Source organism: Rhinolophus sinicus, chromosome 13 (genome assembly GCF_057876585.1).
Source record: "Rhinolophus sinicus isolate RSI-liver-muscle chromosome 13, RSI-T2T, whole genome shotgun sequence".
Taxonomy (NCBI): Eukaryota; Metazoa; Chordata; class Mammalia; order Chiroptera; family Rhinolophidae; genus Rhinolophus; species Rhinolophus sinicus.
The window spans coordinates 49,175,110-49,200,885 of NC_142513.1; the positions used below are offsets into that span (position 1 = coordinate 49,175,110).

At 44.5% G+C, this 25,776-nt stretch overlaps 1 protein-coding gene across 5 annotated transcripts in view; it reads left to right on the forward strand.

The window, feature by feature from the left end:
• Window positions 1-25,776, forward strand: part of OTUD7A (OTU deubiquitinase 7A) — a 213,244-nt gene that overhangs the window by 146,434 nt on the left and 41,034 nt on the right. For all 5 annotated transcript variants that reach the window (XM_088789316.1, XM_074318359.2, XM_088789319.1 and 2 more), the window contains one exon: window positions 7,182-7,400. In XM_088789316.1, the coding sequence (XP_088645442.1) occupies window positions 7,182-7,400 (219 nt within the window). The remainder of the gene's footprint in view (window positions 1-7,181; window positions 7,401-25,776) is intronic.

Consider the following 25,776-nt stretch of genomic DNA (forward strand, 5'->3'; position numbering starts at 1 on the left):
TGCTCCAAAAGACTCGTTAGGGCTTATGTTAAGGGGATGTCATCCTGAAAAATCATGCTAGGGCTTATTTTCTGGTTAGGTCTTATTTTAGTGGAAACACGGTACATTTTATCCTAAAAAAGACATGTATCTTAGTATGTTTTCATCTTGTCTCTTCCTGCCTCAACTTGCCATCAATCATAGTGAGGTTTTTTTTGTTCCTTGTATAAACAACAATTAACTTCTTTATTTATTCACATTTATCTTTTGCTGAAAGCCTTCTTTCTAAAAGAATTTTGCATGATCAGTCTCCTAAGGCCGTGCATGCCTAAAGATGTTTACGTGATACACTTAAATTTTTGTTTTGTGAAATAAGAATTCTAGGTCCAAATGATTCTCCTTGAATGCTTTAAAACTATGCCACCATTATCTTCTTGCGTCTCATTTTCCCGTCTTGTAAGAGATTTCCTTGACCTTATCTTCCAACATCTTCATTCATTCTTCATTTGATTTCACTCTGTTCATCAGCATTCACGTTTTTCATTCCAAGTTAGCTCTTTGTCTCTATTATTATTTCACTTTCTAATATTTTCTTTATCTCTTTTTTAACATTCTTACTAGGCTTATTTTTAAACTTGCCCTCCTGGTCCATTTATGCTGCTTCCTCTGACACCAGTACTCTGTAGACTTCCTATAACAGTGCTCGGATGCTTCAGATGTTTCCTGAAATTACCCTGTGAGCACATTATGCCTTGTGGTTATCGGCCATCTTAGCTCGTATACCTCAGGAGAAAGGAATAAAGGCATGCCCCCGGTTTGGGCTCCTCCGAATGGGAGTGTACGAGGAAGTGCACTCACGTTAGAGAGCTTTCAATGCTTTCATCTGGGCTCAAAACATTCCCCATTTGCTCCTTTCCTCACAGTTGGCTTTGGCCTTGAGTGGACCTCCCATCACCTCTGTTCTAGCAATTATTTGTTTCTAGAGGACGCCATCCTCTGTTGTAACTGCTAAGCTCACAGGGCCTGTTGAAGAGAGGAGACAAGGCTCAGGGCCTGGCAGCCACCTGTTCTCATGGTTACTGGCACCCAGTCCCAGCTGTCCTCCAGCACGGCCCTGGCATTCTTCCGGCTGGCGCAGGCCAGCGCTGTGGTGCTGGTGGTGTAGGTAGTGAGTTGCCCACACCCAGGGCCATACCAGGGAGAGGACAGGCATGGCCAGAGCACCCTCCCCCAGTCCCTACCCATGGAACCCAACCCCCACCCACTCTTCTGCTCCTGTGGATCTCCACGGCGGGTTAGGAAGAGGACGCTGAGGCTCGGTCACTGTCTCGTCCATCTTTCTGAATTGTTCTCAAGTTCTCCTTCATTTCCGCTATTGGGTCTGACTCTGGAGAAAATACCCCTTGGAGTCTTTCAGTTCGATCTTCCCCTCACAGCCCTCGTGACCGTGTTTCCTTCCACACAGTTGAGGCTCCTGGCCTCACTCACGCACTGGCAATCCAGACATTTGGCCGCGTGGCAGTTCCTCCTCTTTCTGACTGGCAGTAGGGAAAACAACCCACTATCTGATCCTCCCACCGAGGGAGCGAGAAAGAGCCTCCTCTCTGCTTCCAGAGGTTGGGCAGCCAGGGCCTTATTACTGTAACTGACACTTGCTGCTATTCATACGTGACTTTCATCTGATATTATTTAAGGAAAAAACAGAAGTCTTCATAGCATAATTCCAGTAATTGAGACTGTGAACAATCATATGTATTTTTAATAAAATAGAAATTGTAGTTTCTGAAATAAATACATACACACACACACACACACACACACACACACACACACACACGGTGCCAAAAAATGTATACACATTTTAAGAAAGGAAAAAACTATATTAAACCTGTAATACTCAATATATATCAATAACAAACGATGAATACAAGTTATGTTTGACTTCTGTAGTTACAAGAGGTACTCAATGTGGATACCATCAGTGTAATTTTAATACAGTTTTTTCCTTTCTTAAGATGTGTATACATTATTTGTTTTGGCACCCTCTGTATGTGTGTATGTTTAAATGAGTTCTTCCAGAAATCATAGCACACTAAAAGGGAAAATGAATTTTGTTATATTCTAAATCAAGGGTCAGCAAACAATGAGCCAAATCTGGCCACTGCCTATTTTTTTAATAAAGTTTTTTTTTATTAATTTTAGGTATACAAAACAATGTACTAGTTAGACATTTATCATTTATACCCCTCACAAAGTGATAACCCGCCACCCCCAATCTACTACCCCTCTGATATTGCATACAGCCGTTACATTTCCGCTGTCTCTATTCCCTATGCTGTACTCTTTGTGAATATATATATGTAAAATTATAGTTAACATTCATAATTATATATATATGTGAAATTATGGTTAACATTATTGGTGATATTCCCCAAACTGACTTTCATATCCCCATGGCAATATTGTGGTTACTGGTTGTGCTTTCTAATCCCCTCACGTTCTCCCTCATCCCTACCCACCCCCCCTCCCACCTAGCAACCCTCAGTTTTTTTCTCTGTATCTCTGAGATTGTTTCTGATTAGTTTGTTCATTTATTCTATTCTTTACATTCCACATATAAGTGAGATCATATGGTATCTGTCTTTCTCTGACTTATTTCACTTAACATAATGTTCTCTAGGTCCATCCATATCATTGCAAATGGTAAGATTTCTTTCTTCTTTATGGCTGTGTAATACTCCATTGTATAAATGTACCACAGTTTCTTAATCCAGTCATCTACCGATGGGCATTTAGGTTGTTTCCATATCTTGACTATTGTGAATAGTGCTGCAATAAACATAGGGGTGCATACATTTCTTCGAATTAGTGTGTTGGATTTCTCTGGATAAATATCTAGGAATGGAATTGGTGGATCATAGGGTAGTTCCATTTCCAGTTTTTGAGCTACCTCCATACTGTTTTCCATATTGGCTGCACCAATCTGCAATCCCACCAACAGTGCACAAGGGCTCCCTTTTCTCCACATCCTCGCCAGCATTTGTTGTTTGTTGATTTATTGATGATAGCCATTTTGACTGGGGTGAGGTGATATCTCATTGTGGTTTTTATTTGCATTTCTCTCGTGATCAGTGAGGTTGAGCATTTTTTCATATGTTTATTGGCCATTTGTATGTCCGTTTTAGAAAAATGTCTCTTCATGTCCTCTGCCCAGTTTTTAATTGAGTTGTTTGGTTTTTTGGGGGGTTGAGTTGAAAGTTTTTTATAAATTTTGGATATTAACCCCTTATCAGATATATCGTTGACAAATATCTTCTCTCATTCAGTAGGATCCCTTTTTGTTTTATTGATGGTTTCCTTTTCTGTGAAAAAACCTGTTAGTTTGACGTAATCCGGTGTTTATTTTTTTCTCTTACTTCCCTTGCCTGAGGGGATATATCAGTAAAAATCTTTCTCCAGGTAATGTCTGTAAACTTTTTTCCTATATTTTCCTCTAGGAGTTTTATGGTTTCAGATCTTACATTTAAGTCTTTAATCCATTTTGAATTTATTCTTTTATATGGTGTAAAGAGGTGGTCCAGCTTCATTTCTTTTCATGTGTCTGTCCAGGTTTTCCAGCACCATTTATTGAATAGACTGTTTTTACCACACCGTAAATTCTTGCTTCCGTTGTCGCAGACTAAATGACCATGTAGACATGGGTTTATTTCTGGGCTCTCTTTTCTGTTCCATTGATCTATGTGTCTGTTTTTATGCCATTACCATGCTGTTTTGATTACTGTAGTCTTGTAGTATAATTTGACATCAGGTATCATTATGCCTCACACTTTGTTCTTATTTCTCAAGATTGCTGAGGATATCCGGGGTCTTTGGTTATCCCATATAAATTTTAGGATTATATGTTCTATTTCTGTGAAAAATGTCCTCAATAGTTTGATAGAATTGTGTTGAATCTGTATATTGCCTTAGGCAGTATGGACATTTTAACTATATTAATTCTTCCCGTCCACGAGCATGGAACACCATCACACCCTTCGTTCATGCATTATCAATGGCTGCTTTAGTGCTACAAAGAGAATTGAGTAGCTGTGACTAAGATTGCATGCTCACAAAGCCTAAAATATGTATATCTGCCTCTTTAAGAAAAGCTGTGTCCACCTTTTTATTTTTTTTAATTTTATTTTATTAAATTTATTGGGGTGACAATTGTTAGTAAAATTACATAGATTTCAGGTGTACAATTCTGTATTACATCATCTATAAATCCCATTGTGTGTTCATCACCCAGAGTCAATGTACCCAGGATTTGTTTTAATCAGATGTGGCAAGACACTCTGGCATGGAAATGACTGTCACGAAGAAAGATGTTGTTATACTCACGGTTCCTTAGAAACAGGAGGCACACCACGCCATGCAGGGCCACACGGGGAAGCACCAGGCCAGTCAGGAGGCAGGGGGAGTGAGGAGTGAACATGGCACCAGCCTCCATTGTGGTTTCTGTGGGAAAGGCCAGTTGAATAATTTTAGCGGGCTCTCTGGGGTACAGGGTCTGTCCCTAGTTCTCTGGTTCCTGGCCCTGGGGTAACTAGGGCAGGAATATTGCCAGCTGGAGTGTAAGAAACAGGGGACTTAGTTCGGAGCATGGGCTCTGAATTGGTTGGTTTGCATAGAAAAGGTGAGCTGGCAAGTGAGTCATTTGAGGTCTCGAAGAGTCACCTCACCTTAGTGGGGAAAGCCTCTCCCGGGTCAGGGAGGCCCCAGATGCCAGAGCGGCGAGAATCCTCCCTTGGCCTAAATCAGAGATGCTTCAGTTAGCTGTGTCAGTGGTTAGGAAATCTGTATATTCTCGCTCTTTTGTTTTCTAATCTCTATATTTCTCTGCAGCATAACTTTGAACATGGTGATTCCTGTAAAAAAAATTTCATTTATACTTCCAAAAGCAGGAGCACTAAGTTCATGTTTAATCAGTGTGTGAGTGTGCATGTGTGTGCGTGTGTGTGTACGTGTGTGTGCGCGCACGTGAGATTACATATGTGCATTAACAGAGGTGGCGGTTGAGAAGTGTTAGAATCAGGAGCACATATTTCTCACTCTATTATCTTTAACATCATTCACTTTTAGTTCAAAAAGACTTTTCCTTCAGACTCCAAATATTTAATATTTGGAACTACCTGACAACAGCCTGTTACTCTATGAATTGCAGTGTTTCTAAGGTCCCCGTAGTATCTCATCAATGGGCGAACAGGTCCTGACTGATAAGCCAAGAAGGAGTATGGGTAACCCTGCCCAGGAGGCCACCTGTTCAGAGAAGCAGCGAGCATCTGCCCAGTGGGTGTGGGTTCACACAGCACCTGGGGTGTCAGAGAACACCTGATGTCCATCCCCCTTGGGTCCCCAAGGATGGGACAGCTCCTCCCTTCCCAGATACAAAAAAGGCAGTTTGCAGCAAGAGGCATGACCTCACATGGCTTGTAAGAGGCAGAAGGACTTGAGGTCCCCTTGGCTCCTGCTCAGGGACTTGCACCAACCCCAGGAAGCGAGGGACCACCCCCCACTGACAGACAAGCCAGCCCCGGAGCTCTGTTTCTCTTCTTTCTCGTGGCCTGTGTGGTTTGACTTCCCTTCTTGCCTTTCCTCACAATACAAAATAACTTAATCGTCTTGGTCTCAGAATGAAACTGAGGGTGAATCGAAACGATCCGTTTTGAAAGACTCTGTCTCTGGGACGTGCCATTCATCTTATTGCACAAAAGCTCGAGGCCTCTGAGAATTAACTTTGAATTTAAAACTAACCCACCCCAGGATCAAAACCCCCTTATTTGGAGTCTACTTTAGCAAAATTATTTTAATGTTATTTCTGTCCACTGCTCTTGCAAATAAAAGGCTCCCATTCTGCATGAGGGCATGGGCGTGGGTTTCTGCCAGCACAGGGGGCACAATGTGCCTCAGGAGGGTATCAGCATGAGCACAGAACACCCCCCACCACCACCACCCAGTGAGCAGGCAAAGCTGAAATGAAGTGGGTGTCCTGATGACCCAGGGTTCAGACAATACTCATTCAAACACCAGTTTGAATTTTGTTTTCCTGAGCAAAATAACCGCGGACTCCTGCCTTGCTAAAATAATTCATCATTATTACAAATATTGACCGTGAAAAATGAAAACCTATTCCTAATTTGTATACTTAAGAGTTCTTGTGTCATGGTCACTGTTAGCTATTAAGCACAGGGCTTACAAACAACAAGTGGCTCTCACAGTGCCCAGAGAACAGACACATCCACTGTTTGCTGTGCGCGGACATCACGTGATCAATTTCCTAACAAGGCAACATGTTGTCATTAGAGAAACTCTACACTGCGTTTCCCATTCCTGGTTGGAAAGCCCAGGCAGGAGCCAGAGCAGACCAGCAGTTTTGATTGCTGGGGCAACAGAAAGCCCAGACAGAAGACAGACAGATACGATGGCTTTAGTATTGTGTTTTGGTATCTTCGTGTGGGATGTTTACAGAGTAACTTTAGTAAAGCATGCTATTGTGAAATCCACGCCACAATGGAGAAAAGCTGAATCGATTGCTTCCTGCTTTAAGTCCACAAATGCATGAAAGCCAAGGCCGTCTCCCTTATAGCATTTCGAGTTGGGAGAGGGCTGCCCTGCTGTATCGAGTTGGACACAACTTAAGACCCAAAAAGCAGGACGTGATCTCTAATGATGTGTACTTGTGATGTGGACGTGTGACGTGTGCGGTGGACTTACAGTTGCCTTGTTGTAAATGGTTTGATGATCAGAGTTAAGTGTCATATGCCAGGTGGTAGCACTGATAGCCCAGCAGCTGGAAGCCTGTGGGAAAAGACCACAGGACAGAGGGCTGGTGGGGAGGGATGGGGGGTGTGCAGGCAAATGTGTGTATACATGCATATGTGTGTGTGTATGTGTGCATGCCTGTGGTGTGGGTGTACATGTAGGTGTGGTGTGTGTGCATGTGTGTATGTGTGTGGTTTGAGTGCATGCATAAGTCATGTGCGTACACCTGTGTGTGTCATGTGTGGTGCATGTGGTATGAGTGTGTGTGTGTGTCATGTGTACACGTGTCATGTGGTATGTGTGTGTCATGTGAGTGCCATGTGTATGCTGCATACACACGTGTGTGTGCACACTCGCACAGCACACCCACATAGCTCCTGTGGTCCTCTCCCCCCCTGTAGAAAAGCGCCTTTCGCGGGGGATTTCCCACGCCAGCTCCGCCATCGTCTCCCTGGCCCGCTCCCACGTGGCGAGTGACTGCAGCACCGAGCAGTTCCCGCTGGAGATGCCCATCTACACCTTCCAGTTGCCGGACCTGAGCGTGTACAGCGAGGACTTCAGGGGCTTCGTCGAGCGGGACCTGATCGAGCAGGCGACCATGGTGGCCTTGGAGCAGGCAGGTGAGTTGCCCCGCCCCCAGGCCCATGTCTCTGAGGTCCAGGGAGCATGTGACGCTGCTGTCACTCATCTCAGAGAGCAACACGGACACTCCGGCGTTTCCAGTTACCACGTGGGCTGCTCACAGACCCCTGCTCCGGAGACGGGCTCCGCTCGGCCCAGTGCTGGCCAGACGCAGGCGACTGAGGGCAGTGCTGAGATCGCTCGAATTTTCCCTTTGAGCCTAAATCCAATCTGAGGAGGCCAGTCCCCCCAAAGACAACTCTGCTGCTTTGCGTCTCTCCTCCCCATCCAACTCCCCCAGGGGTGCCCAACAAAAGATAAGAAGCACCATGGGCTTTGAGAAAACTAGGGGACCTGTCACTTTGTGTGGACATGGGCAAGTCATGTAGCCATCTGAGCCTCAGTTTCCCCACCTGCAGAGCTGGGAGGACGGGTACCAGCCCGATGGAGCTCTAGTGTTAAGGTGACCCGTGCCTCGCGTAGCTGCCAGTCTCCTGCCCACTCCGCCTTGCCCGCCTGCAGGCTGCGGACACAGAAAGCTTGACTTCAGTCTCCTCTTTCTCCTCGATGTCTCTTCTGACATCCTGATAAGAAAGAAGTTCAGGGAGCAAGTCAAACTGTCTTTGTCCGAGTCCCCAAGGAGAAATTAGTTCAAAACAAACCTGAGACAGTTGTAGGTTCATTCCGACACAGAGCAAATACCCGTCTCACTCATAGTCATGTACACGCTCAGTCTTTGCAAAATCACATGCTGGGGCATCTCAGACGCGCCTCTGGGAGCATCTTCCGTGGTGGCCCCGCCGGCCCGTGTGGCTGGGTTCTCAGTGTACCTGGAGCGTGGCCTCACCTAGTCGGGGCTGGAAAACAAGGCCATCCCATTCCGACTCAGACATCAGCCCTCTGATTCCATCTGTTGTGGAGTGGGGTCTCCACTGCCGAAGGCCTGGCCCGTGGAGATGCTCCCGTGTGCAGCATCCCAGGACAGCAGGGTGGCCTCTCTCCCGTCAGGCCTGCAGCCAGCAGGAATGGGGCTTAGCTTCGCTCTTGGCCGGCACACAGCTCAAATAGCCTAGCACTACCAAGCCTTGTAGAGAGGATCTACAGGTTGGTGTGATCTTGACCTTGTTGGGTAGACCAGTCATTTCCTACCAATCCTGGAAGGAAAAATAGGTGGCACACCAAAACTAGTGAGACAAGAGGGTTCCATGAAGGGGCTGTTGGCCAAGGCCTGGGCAAGGTGTGAGGACGGCAGCATCGGCGTGCCGTGCCCCAAGCTGGCCCCACGGGGACATGGCCCCTCCAGGGCCTGGCAAAGGGGCAGAGGAGGAGAGACGGGGTGTGGCTTTGGGGAGAGAGAAGATGCTGGAGAAATAAATAGTCCGACTGCAGTCTTCCCAGGTCCAGGCTCTGACCAGCGCAGATCTTTCTGGAGCTCGGGCCTAACAATTGCTAACAGCACCGATAATCGCTGCCCCTTCATTTGAAGCCAGAGTTCTGATTAAGGCAGAGTCCACCATGGCGGCCTTCTCCGCCAGCCCCACCCTGCTCATGAAAATCCTGTGCTGCCTTTGAATGTCTGTTCTGTTGTTTCTTCCATCTGTCGCATACGAATTTTTACCACTTACATCTTACCTTCCGGACTCGTATTTGCAACCATCTGGCCTTTGAAAACACCTGTTAAGAAAGTGAATTTACTGAATTAAGATGCTAAATTCACCAACAGCTCATTGTTTGTCACATGCCAAGAGGATGGCGAGAAGGGACAGCAGGGTCCCCCTCCCAGCGCTGGGGGAAGTCCTGTCACTGCTGCCGGAAGCTTTGGGGAAGCTGGCCGGCCACCCCGTCTTCAGGAGCCCACTCCTGACGGAGTGACAGCCCGGTCACCAGGGTTTTGTGCCTGCATAAGGAAACGAGGAGTTCATAAACGACGAAGGACTGCGGAACAAAAGTGCATTCATTTGCTCAGTGCCCAGCCCACCATCCATGTTATTTCTCTGAACTTTTCTCTGCTCAGCCCTCAAGCACATGAGAGGGGGCATAGAGGACACCATCCCTTAGGCCCTTTCCATGCCCAGATTCTGGAGGGCCCCCCAGCTAGTCCCACACCGGCCCCAGCCTGTCTGGTGAGGAGCCCAGCCCACGGGGAGAGGCCCTGTTCCCTTCTGCTGGGTCGTGCCGCTCAGGCCCGGCTCTTACTTTGTGGGGGAAACGGGGCTGTACCGTGAGACAGCAATTTGGGAAAGCTGGTCAGTGTAAATTCCTCCTTTTAGTAACTTAGCGCTGAGGATCGTGATAAATAAACTCCTGCTATGCCATGTCACTGACGGTATACATGGGAGATGGAAATGATGTCCCAAAAATATTTAGTGGAAAAAGTATCCACTTGTTTAAGAGACAATTCTAGCTGTGCTTGGAAGGACATATCTCTTCATGGGACCTTGGAGTGGGGGACCTCCCTGCCCTTGGGACCCAGGGTCATATGGTCCCAAACCATTGTTGGCAAAACAATGGCTTTCCATCAATGAGTGTTGCCCATGGTCCAGCTGCCCATCACGGGGCCTCAGCTCCACCCTCTCAGTGCCCAGCCCAGCGGGGGCATCCTGGGGGCCGCCACCTGCCCCAGGCACGTGGGCAGCCCTGTCTTTTTAGGGGCCTCTGTGTCGGGTGGGATGCCAGTCTTCACCTCCCACAGAATCCACAGATGGGGGAGCACCGTTCTCCTCAAGCCTTAAAATCCAGGAGGGTACAACGATCTCCCACCCATGCCAGTCGGGGGACAACAGGAGGGCCAGAGCTGCAGGGCAGACAACCGCCGACCTCCTGAGAGAGGTAGGAAATCCTTTCCTCCTTTATTGGTCCGCCTGGCGAGGAGAACACAAGTTCATGGTTTCTCTGTCTGGTCATCCTGCTGCGTCCACGTGTGAGAAGGCTCAGAGATCGCGGGTCTGGAGGTTTGAAACGTACACCTGGTTCCCCATCCAGAAGCCCACATGCTGTGGGCAGTCAGTGCACTGAGCTTCTGCAAGTTCACGGTCACAGGACAGAGGCAGACTTTCGGTAGCAGTCACTGCGTCCACGGGAAATTGAAATGTAGGTGTCACAAAACACTTAGGGAGTCTGAGTCATGCTGTTGAGTCTTGTCTCCTGGGAGGGTAATCTGCCAGAAGGTTCTGAAGGTTTGGGGAGTCAGCCCGACCTGGCCAAGTCCCAGGTCAGCTGGGAGGATTCAGCCAAGCGACCTGGCCCTCCCAAGCCTCGGTTTCTTTCATCTTCACATCAGAGCTGTGTGACAGCTAGGATGACAGAGTCACCAAGCTCACACCCAGGACCGTCCATGTGCTGGGAGTATCTGCAAACCACACAGATGAAACACCTCCCCTCATGGCCTCATGGAGGTTAAATTCTAGGGGGGGAAGGAAGACCACGACAGGTGCAACACCCAGGACCAGGACGTGGGACAGCCAGGACTGCTGTGGAGAGTTAGAAGCAGGTGGGAGGGACACCGCTGCAGGGACGGTCGTCCACACGGGTGGTCCTGGCAGAGGAGCAGCGTCAGGGGTTTGGCTTATTCAAGGAGCAGATGGCAGCCAGGGTCTATGGAACCAGCATGCGCCCTTGGGCTTAAAACTGCAGAGAGGACGTGCAGCCAGGAGGGTGCTGAGCTGGGGAGCGACACTTTTGGGTTCACATGTGACGCCTTCTGGCTGCTCTGTGGAGGGTGGACTGTAGGGAGGTGAGAGAAGAGGCAGGGAGAGCAGGGAGGAGGTGTCTGCTCTGTCCTAGAGGAGGGGCAGGTGGCCAGGGCTGGGGGGGCAGCAGTGGGAGTGACAAGAAGCAGCCGGCTATTGAGGTGACATCTGTTTTGAAGGTGGGCCTCCGGTACTTGGGTTTGGTGGGGACCGTGGCAGGGAGAGAAGAGCTAAGCATGACCCCGAGAACACTGCCCATAGCGTGCGGGTACATGGTGGTGCTGTGTGGGGCTGTAGACCCCTGGAGGAGGGGCAGGCTTGGGGGGCAGTGGAGAGGCCAGGAGCACAGGCAGAGGCTGAGATCCCGGTGACCCTTGGGGCCTTACGTCCAGCTGAACATGTGAGTCTGGAGTTCGGGAGCCGTCTGGGCTCCGGATGTAATGTGGGAGTTCGCAGTGGTAGGTGGCATCTGTGGGAGGGGATGAGCTCACCATAGGCACCTCCAGCCACGCCCCCAACACAGCTCTGCAGTGTTGGGGACCAGTTGGCTGAGGGAGTCTGGAACACAGACAGACCCGGAGCGAAGCATTGCAGTTCCGTGGGAGGGACTCGCGGAAAGACGTGTGAGGCACAGTGATGCCCGAGGAAGGGGGATCAGTGGCCGTGGGTGGGTGGGTCCCTCCAGAAGAGCGGTGACGTTACATGGAATCACAGGGGCACGTTTAGGGCAAGAAAGAGCTCATCTTCCTCATAGAGAATTGTCACATTTTGTCTTAGCAGGTGATGAGCGAAATGACATCTTATTTTAAACTGTGTGGTAACCATCTGTTACAAAGCTCCAGTGAAGTGGTCCCATTGTCAGGTATGAATCAGAGGACCGTTGCTTGCAAAAGGCAGAATAAGTGACTAACAACTCCTCACCCATAACGCCACCAGCCTCCTTGATGGGGTTCACCTGATTCTTCTCTGCAGGAGCCCAAGTTTTTATTCTAAGAACTTGAACCACACTGCCCACGCGGAGAATGGCTTTGTCTCCAGCGTCCCTTACTGGGTCTGGCTGGACATGTTAGAATAGCCCTGGGCCATTTTTGGTTCTCCAGAGGCTGGAAAGTGCTGGCACAAAGCCGAGCTGGGTCATCAGCCCAGGTGGGCACGCCTGGTTCCAACCGCAGGAATGCTCTCAACTGGGGAGTCGTGAGTTCTGGAAGCCCAGCTAAATCCAGCCACAAAGCCTTCCCTTCCATCCCCCCAGCCACGTAATGAGGTTTTGCCGTGATTTGATCACATGCAAAGAGGGACTGAACGTGTGGGCTGGACTGAGATTTAGAAAATGATAAATTCCCCGTAAGAAATGTGAATGAAGGAAAGACATGTTCAGGGAGGGTGCCCTGTTTAAAATGGTATTCATTCGCAGACCTGGAAAGATTTTCTAGGTGTACAGATTTCTTCTAAATGAAAGATGACGTCTGGCGATGCCTGGCTATGCCAGGGGGCTTACACCCCAGGGAGGGCTCCTCTCCTGGGTTCCGGGTCCCAGCGTGACCTTGACCCCCAGAAGGAGGGTAGCTTGGGGCTTGCTGTGAACCAGACTCAGTCTCATTCTGCGTGGCCTCATGGCGTCCCCACTCTGAGACAGATGCGAAGCAGACGTGCTCAATTGCTGTTTCAGTTTTTAAAGATAATGAGGTATTTTCTGACACACGTGCTGGCTTCCAAGGATGACTGTGCCTGGCCACTAGTGGCCAAGCCTGTGGCATCTGTTGTAGAAGGTGACCACAGTGGCAAGCAGAAAGAGGAAGGGGACATAAGAATTGCGGCAAGAGCATTATCTAAGTCATATAAAATGGCGCCCCCACCCTGACATTTTGGGTGCCTCCCTGTTTTATGGGATGCCTCAGGGAGCTGAGGAGTTTGGAAGGCCTTTAATAATTGGGGGGAGGTCGCCCCATTTACACTGGGGAGGTGAGGTGAGCAGGACAGAAAAGAAATCTATCTTCTGGGGGCCGATGGAAGCACACTACAGGGGCATCTGAAAGTCGTGGCGTCTGTCCTCTCACGGGGTAGGGCCCCATCTGACCTGGTGTGACAGGCTGTGTTGTGCGTGGGACGCAATGCCACTGTCTTCCTCAAGGTCAGAGGGCCACACTTTCTCTAGGTCATTCTGCTGCCCCTCCTGCCACCAGCACAGAGGAGGCCTGGGCCGCTGGGTTGAACTCAGTGCAAGGTCAACCCCCCTGAGCCCTGCTCGGCACAGAGGAGAGGGCCCTGCCCCAGGACCCACAGGACACAGGGGGGCCGTATGTGTGAGACAGCGCCCGCGTGATGTGGGGCGGTGTATGAGGACACGTAGAATGGGACCGAGCACAAGGCTTAAGATCCGAATGAGGGATTAAACCATTTGGAATATATTGTAGTCCAGAGCGTTTTCCCAGCTCCCGGAGGTACCACGCTTAGCCATGTCACTTGGACCGCTATGTCGCAGGAGGCCAGGGCTAGAGGCAGAGTATGTGTTTGGGTTGAATTCGACTCTTTTAGATGTCAAACAACGTGTATTTGAACCCTTGGAGGAAACCGTGCCTTGACGTTGGGCTCTGTCACAAGACATGTCATCAGAGTGGGGAGGGGGAGGCACTGTGGTGCTGAGCTTGCGGGGGTGATGGCCGTCAGGTACCTTGTGTGGCGTTAACTACCTCCCCATCTCACATCAGCGTCTCGCATGATCTCTCTACAGATAAGGACCGGGGCGGGGAGGGGTGTTCTGAGAAGCAGAGAGGTCACCGTAGTTCCCCCAAAACAGCAAAGCCATCAGAGCCCCACTCTGGGTGTCTCCCACCCTCCCGGCCCACGATACCCCCTCAGCTCAGCTCAGCACCTTGGGGGGAACAGTCCCCCTTTCCATCAGGCTATTTTCTGCTGAATTTCCCATTCCAAATCCTAGCTGCATAATTTCTTGGTTTTCTTAAAAGAGGAAATTACCAATACCAGAGAAAATCTCCAAGGGAACGCTCTTGGAGCAGCCACGTAATGAAGTCAGGTGGTCATAGGGGGTCATGTTGCTGAGAGAAAACATCACACAGGAGGCAGAGTGAAGGGGCCCCGATCTGTGCATTTAACACTTCTCATCTGACACATGGTGACTGTCCCATAACATATAGTCATAAATGAAGCTCATGTGATAAATCAGGCAGAACAGATCTCCTATGATAAAAATATATTCATTGAGTCACATTTGCATTGTCACGGGTCTCATTTTTGTTTGTGTGGGAAAAAAAGCAATAGCACTAAAAAGGATTCCATTTGTTAATCCAAATATTAGACATGAAAAGAAAGAAAGGGGGGTGTCTCAGGAATGGTTAGAAAATGGAACTTTTAGATGACTTAAGAAGCGGTAGAGATTCTTGGTGATGTCATAGGAATGGCAGCAGCGAGGTGGTCTTCTTGAGTTCTCCTCCGGAACTTACCACAAATTGAACGTCTATAACCCATCAAAGGACTCTGCTCATCACACAGAACTGCTGAGAGACGCGTAAGAGGATAACTTGAAGGTGGGCAAACTGGGCGAGCAGGAGAAGAGGGAAGGGAGCGGAGTGGAGACGTGGCCGGCATCCCCGGCTGCGGAGATGCAGTAGGTCCCAGGACGGAACAGAGAGCACAAGAGCCAGGAGGTGGGCTCTTTCCCTGTGTCCCACAGCTGATCTCTGCCGCCCAGAGAGCAGCATATCCAGCGGTTTTGAGGCAGTAACCTCAGCTGGGACCTCCAGCTGGGTAGACAAAGGATATAAACACCATACCTGGGCCCCTCCCCTGACTCTCCCAATCCTGCCCCTGCCCTTCCAGAGACTCAAGCTGGCCCCTGAGCTGAGGAGTAGTGTCAGATTACAGAGGAGCAGAAGCACTCAGGATCTGGGAGGACCTACCTGGTATGCAGCTGCTGTGACCCAGGGAAGAGACTGGGAAGAGTGTGACACTGCTGGGCTGGGAGAGAGAAGACCCCTCCATCCCCAGCCCCTCTGTTCCTGGCCTGCCTAGGGCAGGGCAATTACAACTGCGGAGACATCCCCAGGGGTCAGCAGTAGGCGGCAGACAGACACAGCTCTGGGCTTTCAGCAGCTCAGAAATCTCGAACCCTCCACACACACACACACACACATACACACACACACGGAAGAAGTGCCCTAAGACTCAGGAGACCTGGGCACAGGGCTGGTTGTGTTACTCTCAGTGTGCATCTGTGCAGGCAAGAACAGAAACTGCACTGACTTTGTAGAAACTACCATCCAGACCCCATAGCCCCACTCATCTAGGACTGCAGTCCCAAGGTCACTCTGGGCACAAGGTGACCGGCTCTGCCTGAACAATACGCAGAGGACTCTTTGGTACAGCAGAGGACGGCCTGGAGATTACTTGGTGGGCTTAAGCCAAGACTGGCGCTGCTTTTTTTGTTTTGTTTTGTTTTCGTATCTTTTATATTTTTGCCTGTGTTGAGTGTGGGTTATTGGTTGTTTATACACGTGAGTGTATTTGGTTTTTTCTTTGTTGTTGTTGTTCTGCTTGGTGATTTGCTTTGTTCTGAAATTGCCCTACACCAGGGCCCAGCCCAAGAGTCACAATATTCAACACACCCAGACTCCAACTCCAGACCAAACCAGAGTATTATCGGGTTTGACCTACAAGTGGCACACCCAGAGGGAATTCTCTACAGGCACATAGGGGCTAAGCCTCATTTGAATGGTCAACCCTCACATAGCAGATCATCCACCGTGGGCAGAGCTAAGTCTCACAACTTGTCAGCCTAGGATCAATCCCACCTACTGACAAGCCAAAAGCAATTAAAGCTCAACTTTAACAGGACAATATACACAACACAAGGGTCACCTTTGGAACACACGCATAGGAGAATATGGAAGTGGTGCAAGTCAAATATAAAGGACACACACTACATAAGACAACCAAGCAAAACCAAGAACCCGAGGGGATCTACCTAACACATTGAAGCAAACACAGAGAGTCAGCAGGAATGGGGACACAAAGAGACATGTCCCAAATAAAAGAACAGAAGAAATGTCCAGAATTGGAACCAAATGAAATAGAGGTAACCAACCTATCAGAGACAGAGTTCAGAACACTGATGATAAGAATGTTTAAGGAGCTTTGTGACGACATAAGAAAGGATAGAGAAATTATAAAGAACAACCAGTTAGAACTAAAGAACACGATAACTGAAATAAAGAACACACTTGAAGGAATTACCAGTCGGTTAAATGAGGATCGAATCAGCGACTTAGGAGACAAGTTAGCAGAGATCACCCAAGCGGAACAACAAAAAGAAGAAAGAAAAAAAAACAAAACGAAGCCAGTAAAATAAAATTGACAGTGGCTTAGATCTATAATACGCCAATCTATCAACAATTCTCTGTAGAAATAAGAAAGTTGTGATGTTGCGGTATATTTTAGGACAGAATATATGTTAGTGGTTTTATGACGTAGCCTTGTGTTTTTAGACTCAGTAAGCATCTGAGGTGCCCCTTCAATATTTCAGAAATATTCTTCTGCATTTTATGAGGGAAGTAATATGGAATGGAAAACTTTTTGCAAATTGGGGTTTTCCGAAGGCCTCGCATCCAGCAGCTTCCAGCTGTCTCTCCCACATGGTAGTCTCCGGAGCTGGGCCCATCACCCTTTTGTTACTTTAACTCTTTATTGAAACATAACACGCATACAGAAAAGTGGGCAAACTGTGACTGCAAAATGGAATCTTTCTTATAATAAGGACGCAAATCCAGACATTCAGATCAAGAAAACTGACATCTAGCAGTAGACTTATTTGGCCTCTTTTTGAAGTGGAATCGTGAATGGGTTACACTGGGTTCTTTCATTTAATATCAGGCTTGTGAGATTCATCCACATTGTCAAGTGTAATTATAGCCCATTCTTATTCTCACGGCTGCATGGTATTGTAATGTACACACACACTACAAATTATTTGCCCTTTATATTGCTGATGGACGCTTGGTGCACTGTCAGTCCAGGTGGTCATAACCCCATAGATGGGATGGCTAAACAACAGGAATTTATTTCCTCACGGTTCTGAGGCCAGAAGCCCCAGCTCAAGGTGTTGGCTGATTCACTGTCTGGTGAGGGCTCGCTCCCTGGCTTGTGGATGGCCACCTTCTGGCTGTGTCCTCGCATGGCCTTTCTCAGTGAGTATGCAGACAGAGAACACCCTCTCTGGTGTCTCTCATAAGGACTAACCCTGTCAGATCAGAGCCCCACCCTTATGCCCTCATTCAGCCTGGATCACCTCCTTACAGGTGATTAGAGGCCTCATCTCCAAATATAGCCACACGGGGGCTCAGGGTTTCGGCACAGAAACCTGGTGGGGACACACTCAGTCCTCAGCATTTGGGTCCTTTCCAGTTTTTGAATATTATAAATAATGCTTTCTAATCTCTTCACCTTCTCCCCCATCCCCTCCACCCAAAGAGCGAATTAGTAGACACAATACAGTGATTGGAGATGTGAAATACAGTATTAGGGATATAATCAACAATGTTGTAAAGATCCTGTAAGGTGCCAGATGGGCACTGGACTTATCAGGGGGATCACGTCATAGACTGTGTAGATGCCTGACCACTGCGCTGTATACCTGAAGCTGAATAATAGTGTATGTCAACTATAAGGAAAAAAAAAGTATATATATGTATATGTATGTATATATATATATATATATATATATATATATATATATATATATATATACTTTTTTTATATACACACACACACACATACATATATAGTCACGGGGGGTGGAGTAGAGCATAAGGGAGATAGTCAATGGCATTCTCTATATAAGATGTCAGAGGGGTAGTAGATTGGGGAGGGGGATTATCACTTTGTGAGGGGTGTAAAAAAACAAACAAAAAAAACAGATTCATAGATATGGACAACAGATGGGGAAGGGGTGTGGAGGGAGGGCACAATGGATAAAGGGGGTCAAATGTATGGTGAGGATGGAAACTAGACTGTTGGTGGTGAGCATGCCGTATGTTGTATACAGATACCAAATTATAATGTTGCACACCTGAAAATTATTATAATGTTATAAATCAATATTACCTCAATTTAAAAATAAAATAAATAAATAAAAAAGAATGCTGCTATGGGCATTCTTGTACATGTTTTGAACACATGAATATATTTCTGAAGACATAGACCCGGGAGTGGTTATTGCTGGCTCGTAGGATCTTCTTATGTTCTGCTTTATTGCAGTGATCAGTGAATGTACCAATTTGCTCTTCCCCTGTCAGGAGTTCTGGCTGCTCCATGTTTCTGTCTTGTCATTGTAGTCATTGTGTTGGAAGTGTTGTGGTCTTTTTTCTTTTCTTTTTTTTTTTGCCATTGAAAGAAGAATTTTTTTTTAAATTTTACTTTATTAAATTTATTGGGGTGACAATTGTTAGTAAAATTACATAGATTTCAGGTGTACAATTCTGTATTACATCATCTATAAATCCCATTGTGTGTTCATCACCCAGAGTCAGTTCTCCTTCCATCACCATATATTCGATCCCCCTTACCCTCATCTCCCACCCCCCACCCCCCACCCCCCTTAGTCAGGTACCTTTTCATGTTACTGGACATTTGGATATCCTCTTTCTTGGTGCCTTTTCAAGGTTTTCGTTTTTGTTGTTGTTGCTTTGTCCATTTTTCACATTCATCTTTGTTGATTTGTGCGAATGCCCTAATAAACATTTCAGATATGAGTCCTTTGTAGATACACATTACAAATATCTTCACCCACTCACTGGGTTGCCTTTTCATTTTCTGACCGATACGCTTTGAGGAACAATCTTAATTTCAAAATAGTTCAGTTTACCATTTTTTCCATTTACTTTTTACCGTTTATTTTGAGAGCTTCTATTTCAGTTTAATAAATTTTTGCCTACCCCAAGATCTGAAGATAAAGCCTCCTGCTTTTCACACTTAAATCTGCAATCTACCTTAAAATGATTTTTATATATGGTGTAACATGTGGTGAAAATCCGTTTTCCCATATATTTATCCACCTGACCCGGTACCATTTAGTGAAACCATCCTTTCTCATTATACTGCAGTGTCACCTTTGAGATAAAGCTGGGAACTGTATCTGTGTGGGTCTGATTCTAAACTTTAATCTATTCCACTGATTTATTTGTCCTTGGAACAAAATAACCACAGTTTTATACATTTTAATGTAAGCCCTCCAGCTTCATTTTTCTCCTTAAGGTTTGTCTTCATCCTCCACTTAATGATTTGGGAGAAAATTTCACCATTTTCTAAAAATTTTATGAAGAAATGATACCCAGACTCATGGATCTCAAACTCCTCATATTGGTCATGGATCCTCCTGTTGAACTTCTAGTCGGTCAGTCAGTCAGTTATCACTCAATCACAGGTATTGGGTATTCACTTCTGTGCAGGGCACTTTAGTTGCATGTGGTAAAGTTCAGCTCTGTGTTCAAAAACCCTAGAGGGAAGAAGACAAGACTATAAATAACTATACCCAGGAGACCCAGAGCAGAAAGAAGAAGGATGATATGGTTTTGGAAAGGAATAGATCCCAGGCAGTGGAGAGGGTCAGAAAAGGCCTCATAAGCAGGTGACATTTGAAGGAGAAGATTTTGATAGATGGAAATTGAAGGGAAGTGAGAGTAAGATAATCAAATAACATTATCCAAACCTAAACACTTAGGAAAGGGAAAGGGGATACGATTGATACTTAGTCCAGGAAAATAGGCATAAGCTGGCCAGTCTACGTGAGGAGGGGGAAATGAGTCAGCCCCTCCATTAGCAGAGAATAGGGAATAGATGAATCAGGCCAGGCCACTAGGCAGGTGATGTGGCCCCAGATACCTCTGGACTCCATCTTCTTCACCTGAGTCTCCAGCCTGGCCGCTGCCCCCAGACACACCAAGCAAGCCCTTCTCAGGGTCCTGCCTCAGATGACCACGTGGCTAATGCCTTCATTCCATTCACGTGCAAATAAAAAATACTTCCCATGGGGGGAAAAAAAGATTTGTTTTCACTATTGTCCCCTTTTGCATTTCCATACATATTAACTTATATGGAAGTACATAGATTAATTATATACTTTATATGGAATCTATATACGTCAATTCCATATCAATTAATACATCAATTGCAAGACAATTGCTATCTTCAATATTAAATCTTCTAGTCCACGGACATGGTATGTTCCTTAGTTTCTCTTACAAATATTTTGTAGTGTTCAAAGTAAAGGTCTTGGAAGTTATTAATTAAATTGATCTCTATACATTTTATGTGTTTCTTGACATTATAAACAACAATTTTTTTAAAATGCGAGCTGAAATATAGAAATACAATTGACTTTTATTTATTGACCTTGTACTCTGGAACCTTCCTAAATTTACTTACAAATTCTAGTAATTTGTGGATTCTTTTGGACTTTCTAGTTTCATAATCAATAAACTGCAAAGAATGATAATTTTATATTTTCCTTTCCAATCCTTGTGGGTTTTTTCTTATCCTTCTCCCCCCGCCCCCCGACATCTTGTGCATGGCTAGGCCTTCCAGGACAGTTTTGAATTGCAGAGGTAATTAATAGCAGACATCCTTGACTAGTTTCCAGTCTCAAAGAAAAGCTTGCCCTTTTCACAACTAAATGTGATCTTAGCTGTAAGATTTTTGTAGATACTTTATATCAGATTGAGGCAGTTACCTTCTAGTTTGCTAAGTTTATTTTCTTTCATGAATGGTGTTGAAAATTTCAAATGCTTTTCCTGCACCTGTTGAAATAATCATATGATTTTTTCTCCTTTGCTTCTGTACATTGGTGGATTAGATTGATTTTCAAATGTTTACCCACTCTTACATTCCTGGAATAAATCCTATTTAGACATATATATGTATGTATATGTCCTATTTAGACATATATATGTATATTATATCTTATATAATATAAGACCCAGTCTTATATTAATTTTTGCTCTAGAAGATGCATTAGAGTTGATTGTCCGGCTAGGTTTTATTTTCGGGGAAATATGGTAGATGTGTGTGTATATGTGTGTGTGTGTGTGTGTATATATATATATATATATATATATATATATATATATATATATGTATGTATGTATGTATATGTATATGTATATGTATATGTATATGTATGTATATGTATATGTATATGTGTGTGTGTGTGTGTGTGTGTGTGACCCAGTTTTATTTGCTAGTATGTTAGCATCTATGTTCGTGAGAGATGATGATCTTTCATTTCCTGTAATGTCCACATTAGGTTTGGGCACAAAGATTATTCTGGCCTCATATAAAGACTTACAAAGTCTCTTCTCTGTTTCTTGTCTATGAAAGAGTTTCTATATGACTGATGTTATATCTTCTTTAAATGATTGGGAAAATTCACAGTAAAGCCATGTTATCGTAAGGTTGTGTTTTGTAGGTGATTTTTTTAAATTACAGATTCAATTTCTTTAAAAGGTTTTGGACTATTTAGACCTTCTGTTTCTTTTTATGTCATTTTGCAATGTTTCTGAGGAATTTATCTATTTCATCTAAGTTGTCATATTTTGGGTGTTTACTCTTATTGTTTTTGAATATCTATGGGATCTGTGATGATGGCCTCTTTTTCATTTCCAATGTTGATGCTTTGTAATTTCCTTCGGTTTTCATTAATAATGTTCCTAGGGACTTATAAATTTTATTAATGTATTCAAAGAACCTATTTTAGCCTCTACTGGCTTTTTCATTGCACATCTCTTTCCTGTTTCATTAACTTCTGCTCTTACCTTTACTTTTCTATTTTCTTCCTTTGGTTAGATATGTTGGATTGAAGATTATGTCATTGTATCTTCTTTGGCAGAGTGCTATAATGCTATAAGTGCTATAAAGCCCTAAATGTCTTTCTAGGTGTTGTTTTAGCTAAATCTTTCTTTTTTGGGGGTGGGGGAGTTTTTTATTGGTTATTCTTCTTTATCAGTTAATTTTAAACATTTTCTAATTTCTCTTGTAAGTTTGTCTTCAATTCATAGATTATTTGGAAGTATATTTCTTAATGTCCATGAAAAGGGGATTTTCTAGGAGTTTTTTTCCTAGTTTAATTTTTCTGTAGTCAGAGAATATACAATGAGTAATTTCAGACATTAAAACTTGCTGAGGCTGCTTTATGGTCCAGTATATGAAGTTTGATAAATATTCCTTCTGTACTTGAAAAATTTTAATTCTGTCCTCAGATGTAGTATTTTTATATGTTAATTCGATAGTTTGTTGGTGATGTTGTTCAGATCTTCTCTATCTTTGAGTTTTTGTCTACTTTTCTACCAGCTATTGAAAGGGGTGTGTTAAAGTCTCCCCTATGGCTGTGAGTTTCTCCATTTCCCCTTTAATTCTATCAACTTTTGGTTTCTATACATTGAAGCTATGCTATTGGGTGCACACAAATTGAGACTTGTTATACCATGATGGTATGGTATAATTTCAGTTTTGTTTAGTTGCAGGCCTGATGGCAATTAATTCTTAAAATCAGTTTGACAACTTTTGTCTTTTAACAAATGCATTTAATTTTAATGTAACTACTATTAGTCTCTGTTTTGTGTGAGGGGTTTTCTCTCCTTATAAGCCCTCTTTTAAATCAATTGAATATTTTGAATATATTTTAGTTTTTCCTCTGCTAGTTTTGAATACACTCTTTCCAATATTGAGAGGTTACCCTAAAAAATATAACATGCATGCAAATCACAGCCCTAATTATTCAACATCTTAGCCTATAACCGGATAACACAAGGACCTTAAAATAGTTTAATTTTATTCACCCCCCCTACCTGATTTATGTTGTCACTTATTCCAGTTCTTTTAATCTCATCAGACATTATTATTATTGTTTGATACAATCAGTGTTCATTGATATTTACCCATATATTTACCATTTTTGTTTCTCTTAATTTCTTCCTGCAATCAGACCTTCCTTCTGTTTGAAGTTCATCCTTTACAATTTCCTTCGGTGAGTGTGTGCTGATTTTATTCCTTCAGTCTTTATTAATCTTAAAATGTCTTTGTTTTAACCCCATTTTTGAAAAACATTTTTTCTGGACACAGTATCCTTGGTTGCCAGTTATTTTCATTCAGCACATTGAATTTATTTTTCCATTGGCGTCTGACTTCTATTGTTTCTTTTGAGAAGTTAACTGTCAGTCTGCCACCCCTTTGAAGATATTTTTTTTTTAACTCCGCTTTAAGAACTTTTCTCTTTTATATTCTGCAGTTTCACTGAGATGCATGAAGGAATAAATTAATGTTATTTTTCTTGCTTGGACTATTCTAGACTTATTAAATCTGTGAATTTATTTTTACATATTTATTTTGAAAAGTCCTCAGTCAGGATCTCTTCAGTGTTGCCTCTGCCTCATTCTTTCTGATTTTCGATCAGACAGTGTTAGACCTTTCAGTCTGCGCTTTATGTCTCTCTTATGTATTTTCAGTCTCTTTTTTTCCCCTTTTAGTCACATTCTGGATTTCTTCTGACTTATCTTCAAGTGTATTTTTTTCTTCAACAATGTCTAATCTGATATTAAACTGATTCTGAGTTTTTCATTTTAATTACCTTTTTATTGTCTTTCATTTTTAAATTCTATTTTTGGTTCCACGTCTGCCTCTTATGCTTTAGTTGTGTTTTCTCTCTTTTTTTTTTTTATGCCTTCTAAACATTTTAAACGAACTTATTTGTCATTTCTAGCTGACAGTATTTAGCCTGAGGTCATAGTAGGTATCTATGAACTGCAGCTTTTGTGTCTATTATTCTCACTCGTGATGGCTTCTGTCCTGTTGGGTTTGTAATTTGGGGTTGTGAGCAGGAAATTATCTGTGGGGATCTTGTGTGGCCTGTGTTGAGTGTTTCTCCACTATGCTGAGAGATATATGTATTTGTTTATGCCAGATTCCCAAGGGAAATTACCATCCTATAACCAATTTTTATGTTAATTTCTTGGCTTAAGGGTTCCAAGCCACAAATCAATTTTAACTCACATCAGAGCCACGTCAATAGTTACAGCATTTCCAGGAGAAGTTGTTTTGGGGTTTTTATTCCTCTGCCAAGCCCAGTCTAGAACTCAGCTTCTTTTGCCAGGAGGAAAATTACTTATAATCCTTGCACTCAAGGGAGAGTTCTTGAGGGCCCTGACTTAATGTGAAGGAGGGAGGGATTCCCAGCCCCAATTCTCCACATCACAGGTCAGGCACAGTGTCTCCACCCACAGGCAGTGGCAGGGTTGGTGCCTAGTTCTGATTTCCATTCCATATTTATTTTTTGGTCGTTAGGGATTTGCCACACTTTATTTCCAAGTTGGATATACATCTCAAAGGATTGGTAGGAGGAATTTTGTTTGTTTTTGTTTTTTGTTTTCTATAAATTTTTATTGGGGAACAATGTGTTTCTCCAGGGCCCATCAGCTCCGAGTCGTTGTCCTTCAATCTAGTTGTGGAGGGCGCAGCTCAGCTCCAAGTCCAATTGCCGTTTTCAATCTTTAGTTGCAGGGGGTGCAGCTCACCATCCCATGTGGGAATTGAACTGGCAACCTTGTTGTTGAGAGCTCGCGATCTAACCAACTGAGCCATCTGGCTGCCCCTCCGGAAGCTCAGTTGCAGCTCATTGTCTTCAATCTAGTTGTGGAGGGCGCAGTTCACTGGCCCATGTGGGAATCAAACCGGCAACGCTGTCGTTCAGAGCTCGCGCTCTAACCAACTGAACCATCCAGCCACCCAGTAGGAGGAATTTTATCTTCTCTGTTCCCTTTTTCTCCTCAAATCTATGTCCTCCCACTTAATTCAGGACAAGGAGCTTCTCTCTCCCTAATGACTGAGAACAAAGCCCTCAGCTCCCACTTTCTTTGCTCTTCTACACGCATACACACAACCTATTATTTCAAATGATTTTTTGCTAAGTATCTCAAAGAAATCAGGAATAGCTAAATAGAAAATCACTAACAAAAGTGAAAATCAGTGGGAGGTAGTAGGGATATGAGAAATATTTCAGTGTTTTTAAAGAGTCATTTTCTTTGGTCCCTGTACTTGGTACCTATAAGGCCAGCTGGTTTCCTGCTCTTTTCTTATATTCCTAACATGATTCCTGTTCCCTTAAATCTACTCAGCTTGTTTCTCTAAATGCTCTTTCTCCTAATACTACAACATGAGCAATGAATGTAGCCAAAAACTTTAATATACTACTGAGTTCTGACTATTAAGTTCAGAAACTTGTTGCAACAATGTTGCTAACCTTTTTTCATATCAGAGGGGTTATTCATTATGAATTTGTACCAACTGCACAAACAGTTAACCAAGTTGACTATTTGGAAGTGCTGAAAAGGCTGAGTGAAAAAATTAGACAACCTGAACTTTTCACCAACAATTAATGGCTCTTGCATCATGACAATGCACCAGCTCACACGGCACTGTCTGTGAGGGAGTTTTTAGCCAGTAAACAAATCACTGTATTGGAACACCCTCCCTACTCACCTGACCTGGACCCCAGTGATTCCTTTCTTTACCCAAAGATAAAGGAAATATTGAAAGGAAGACATTTTGATGACATTCAGGACATCAATGGTAATACGATGACAGCTCTGATGGCCATTCCAGAAAAAGAGTTCCAGAATTGCTTTGA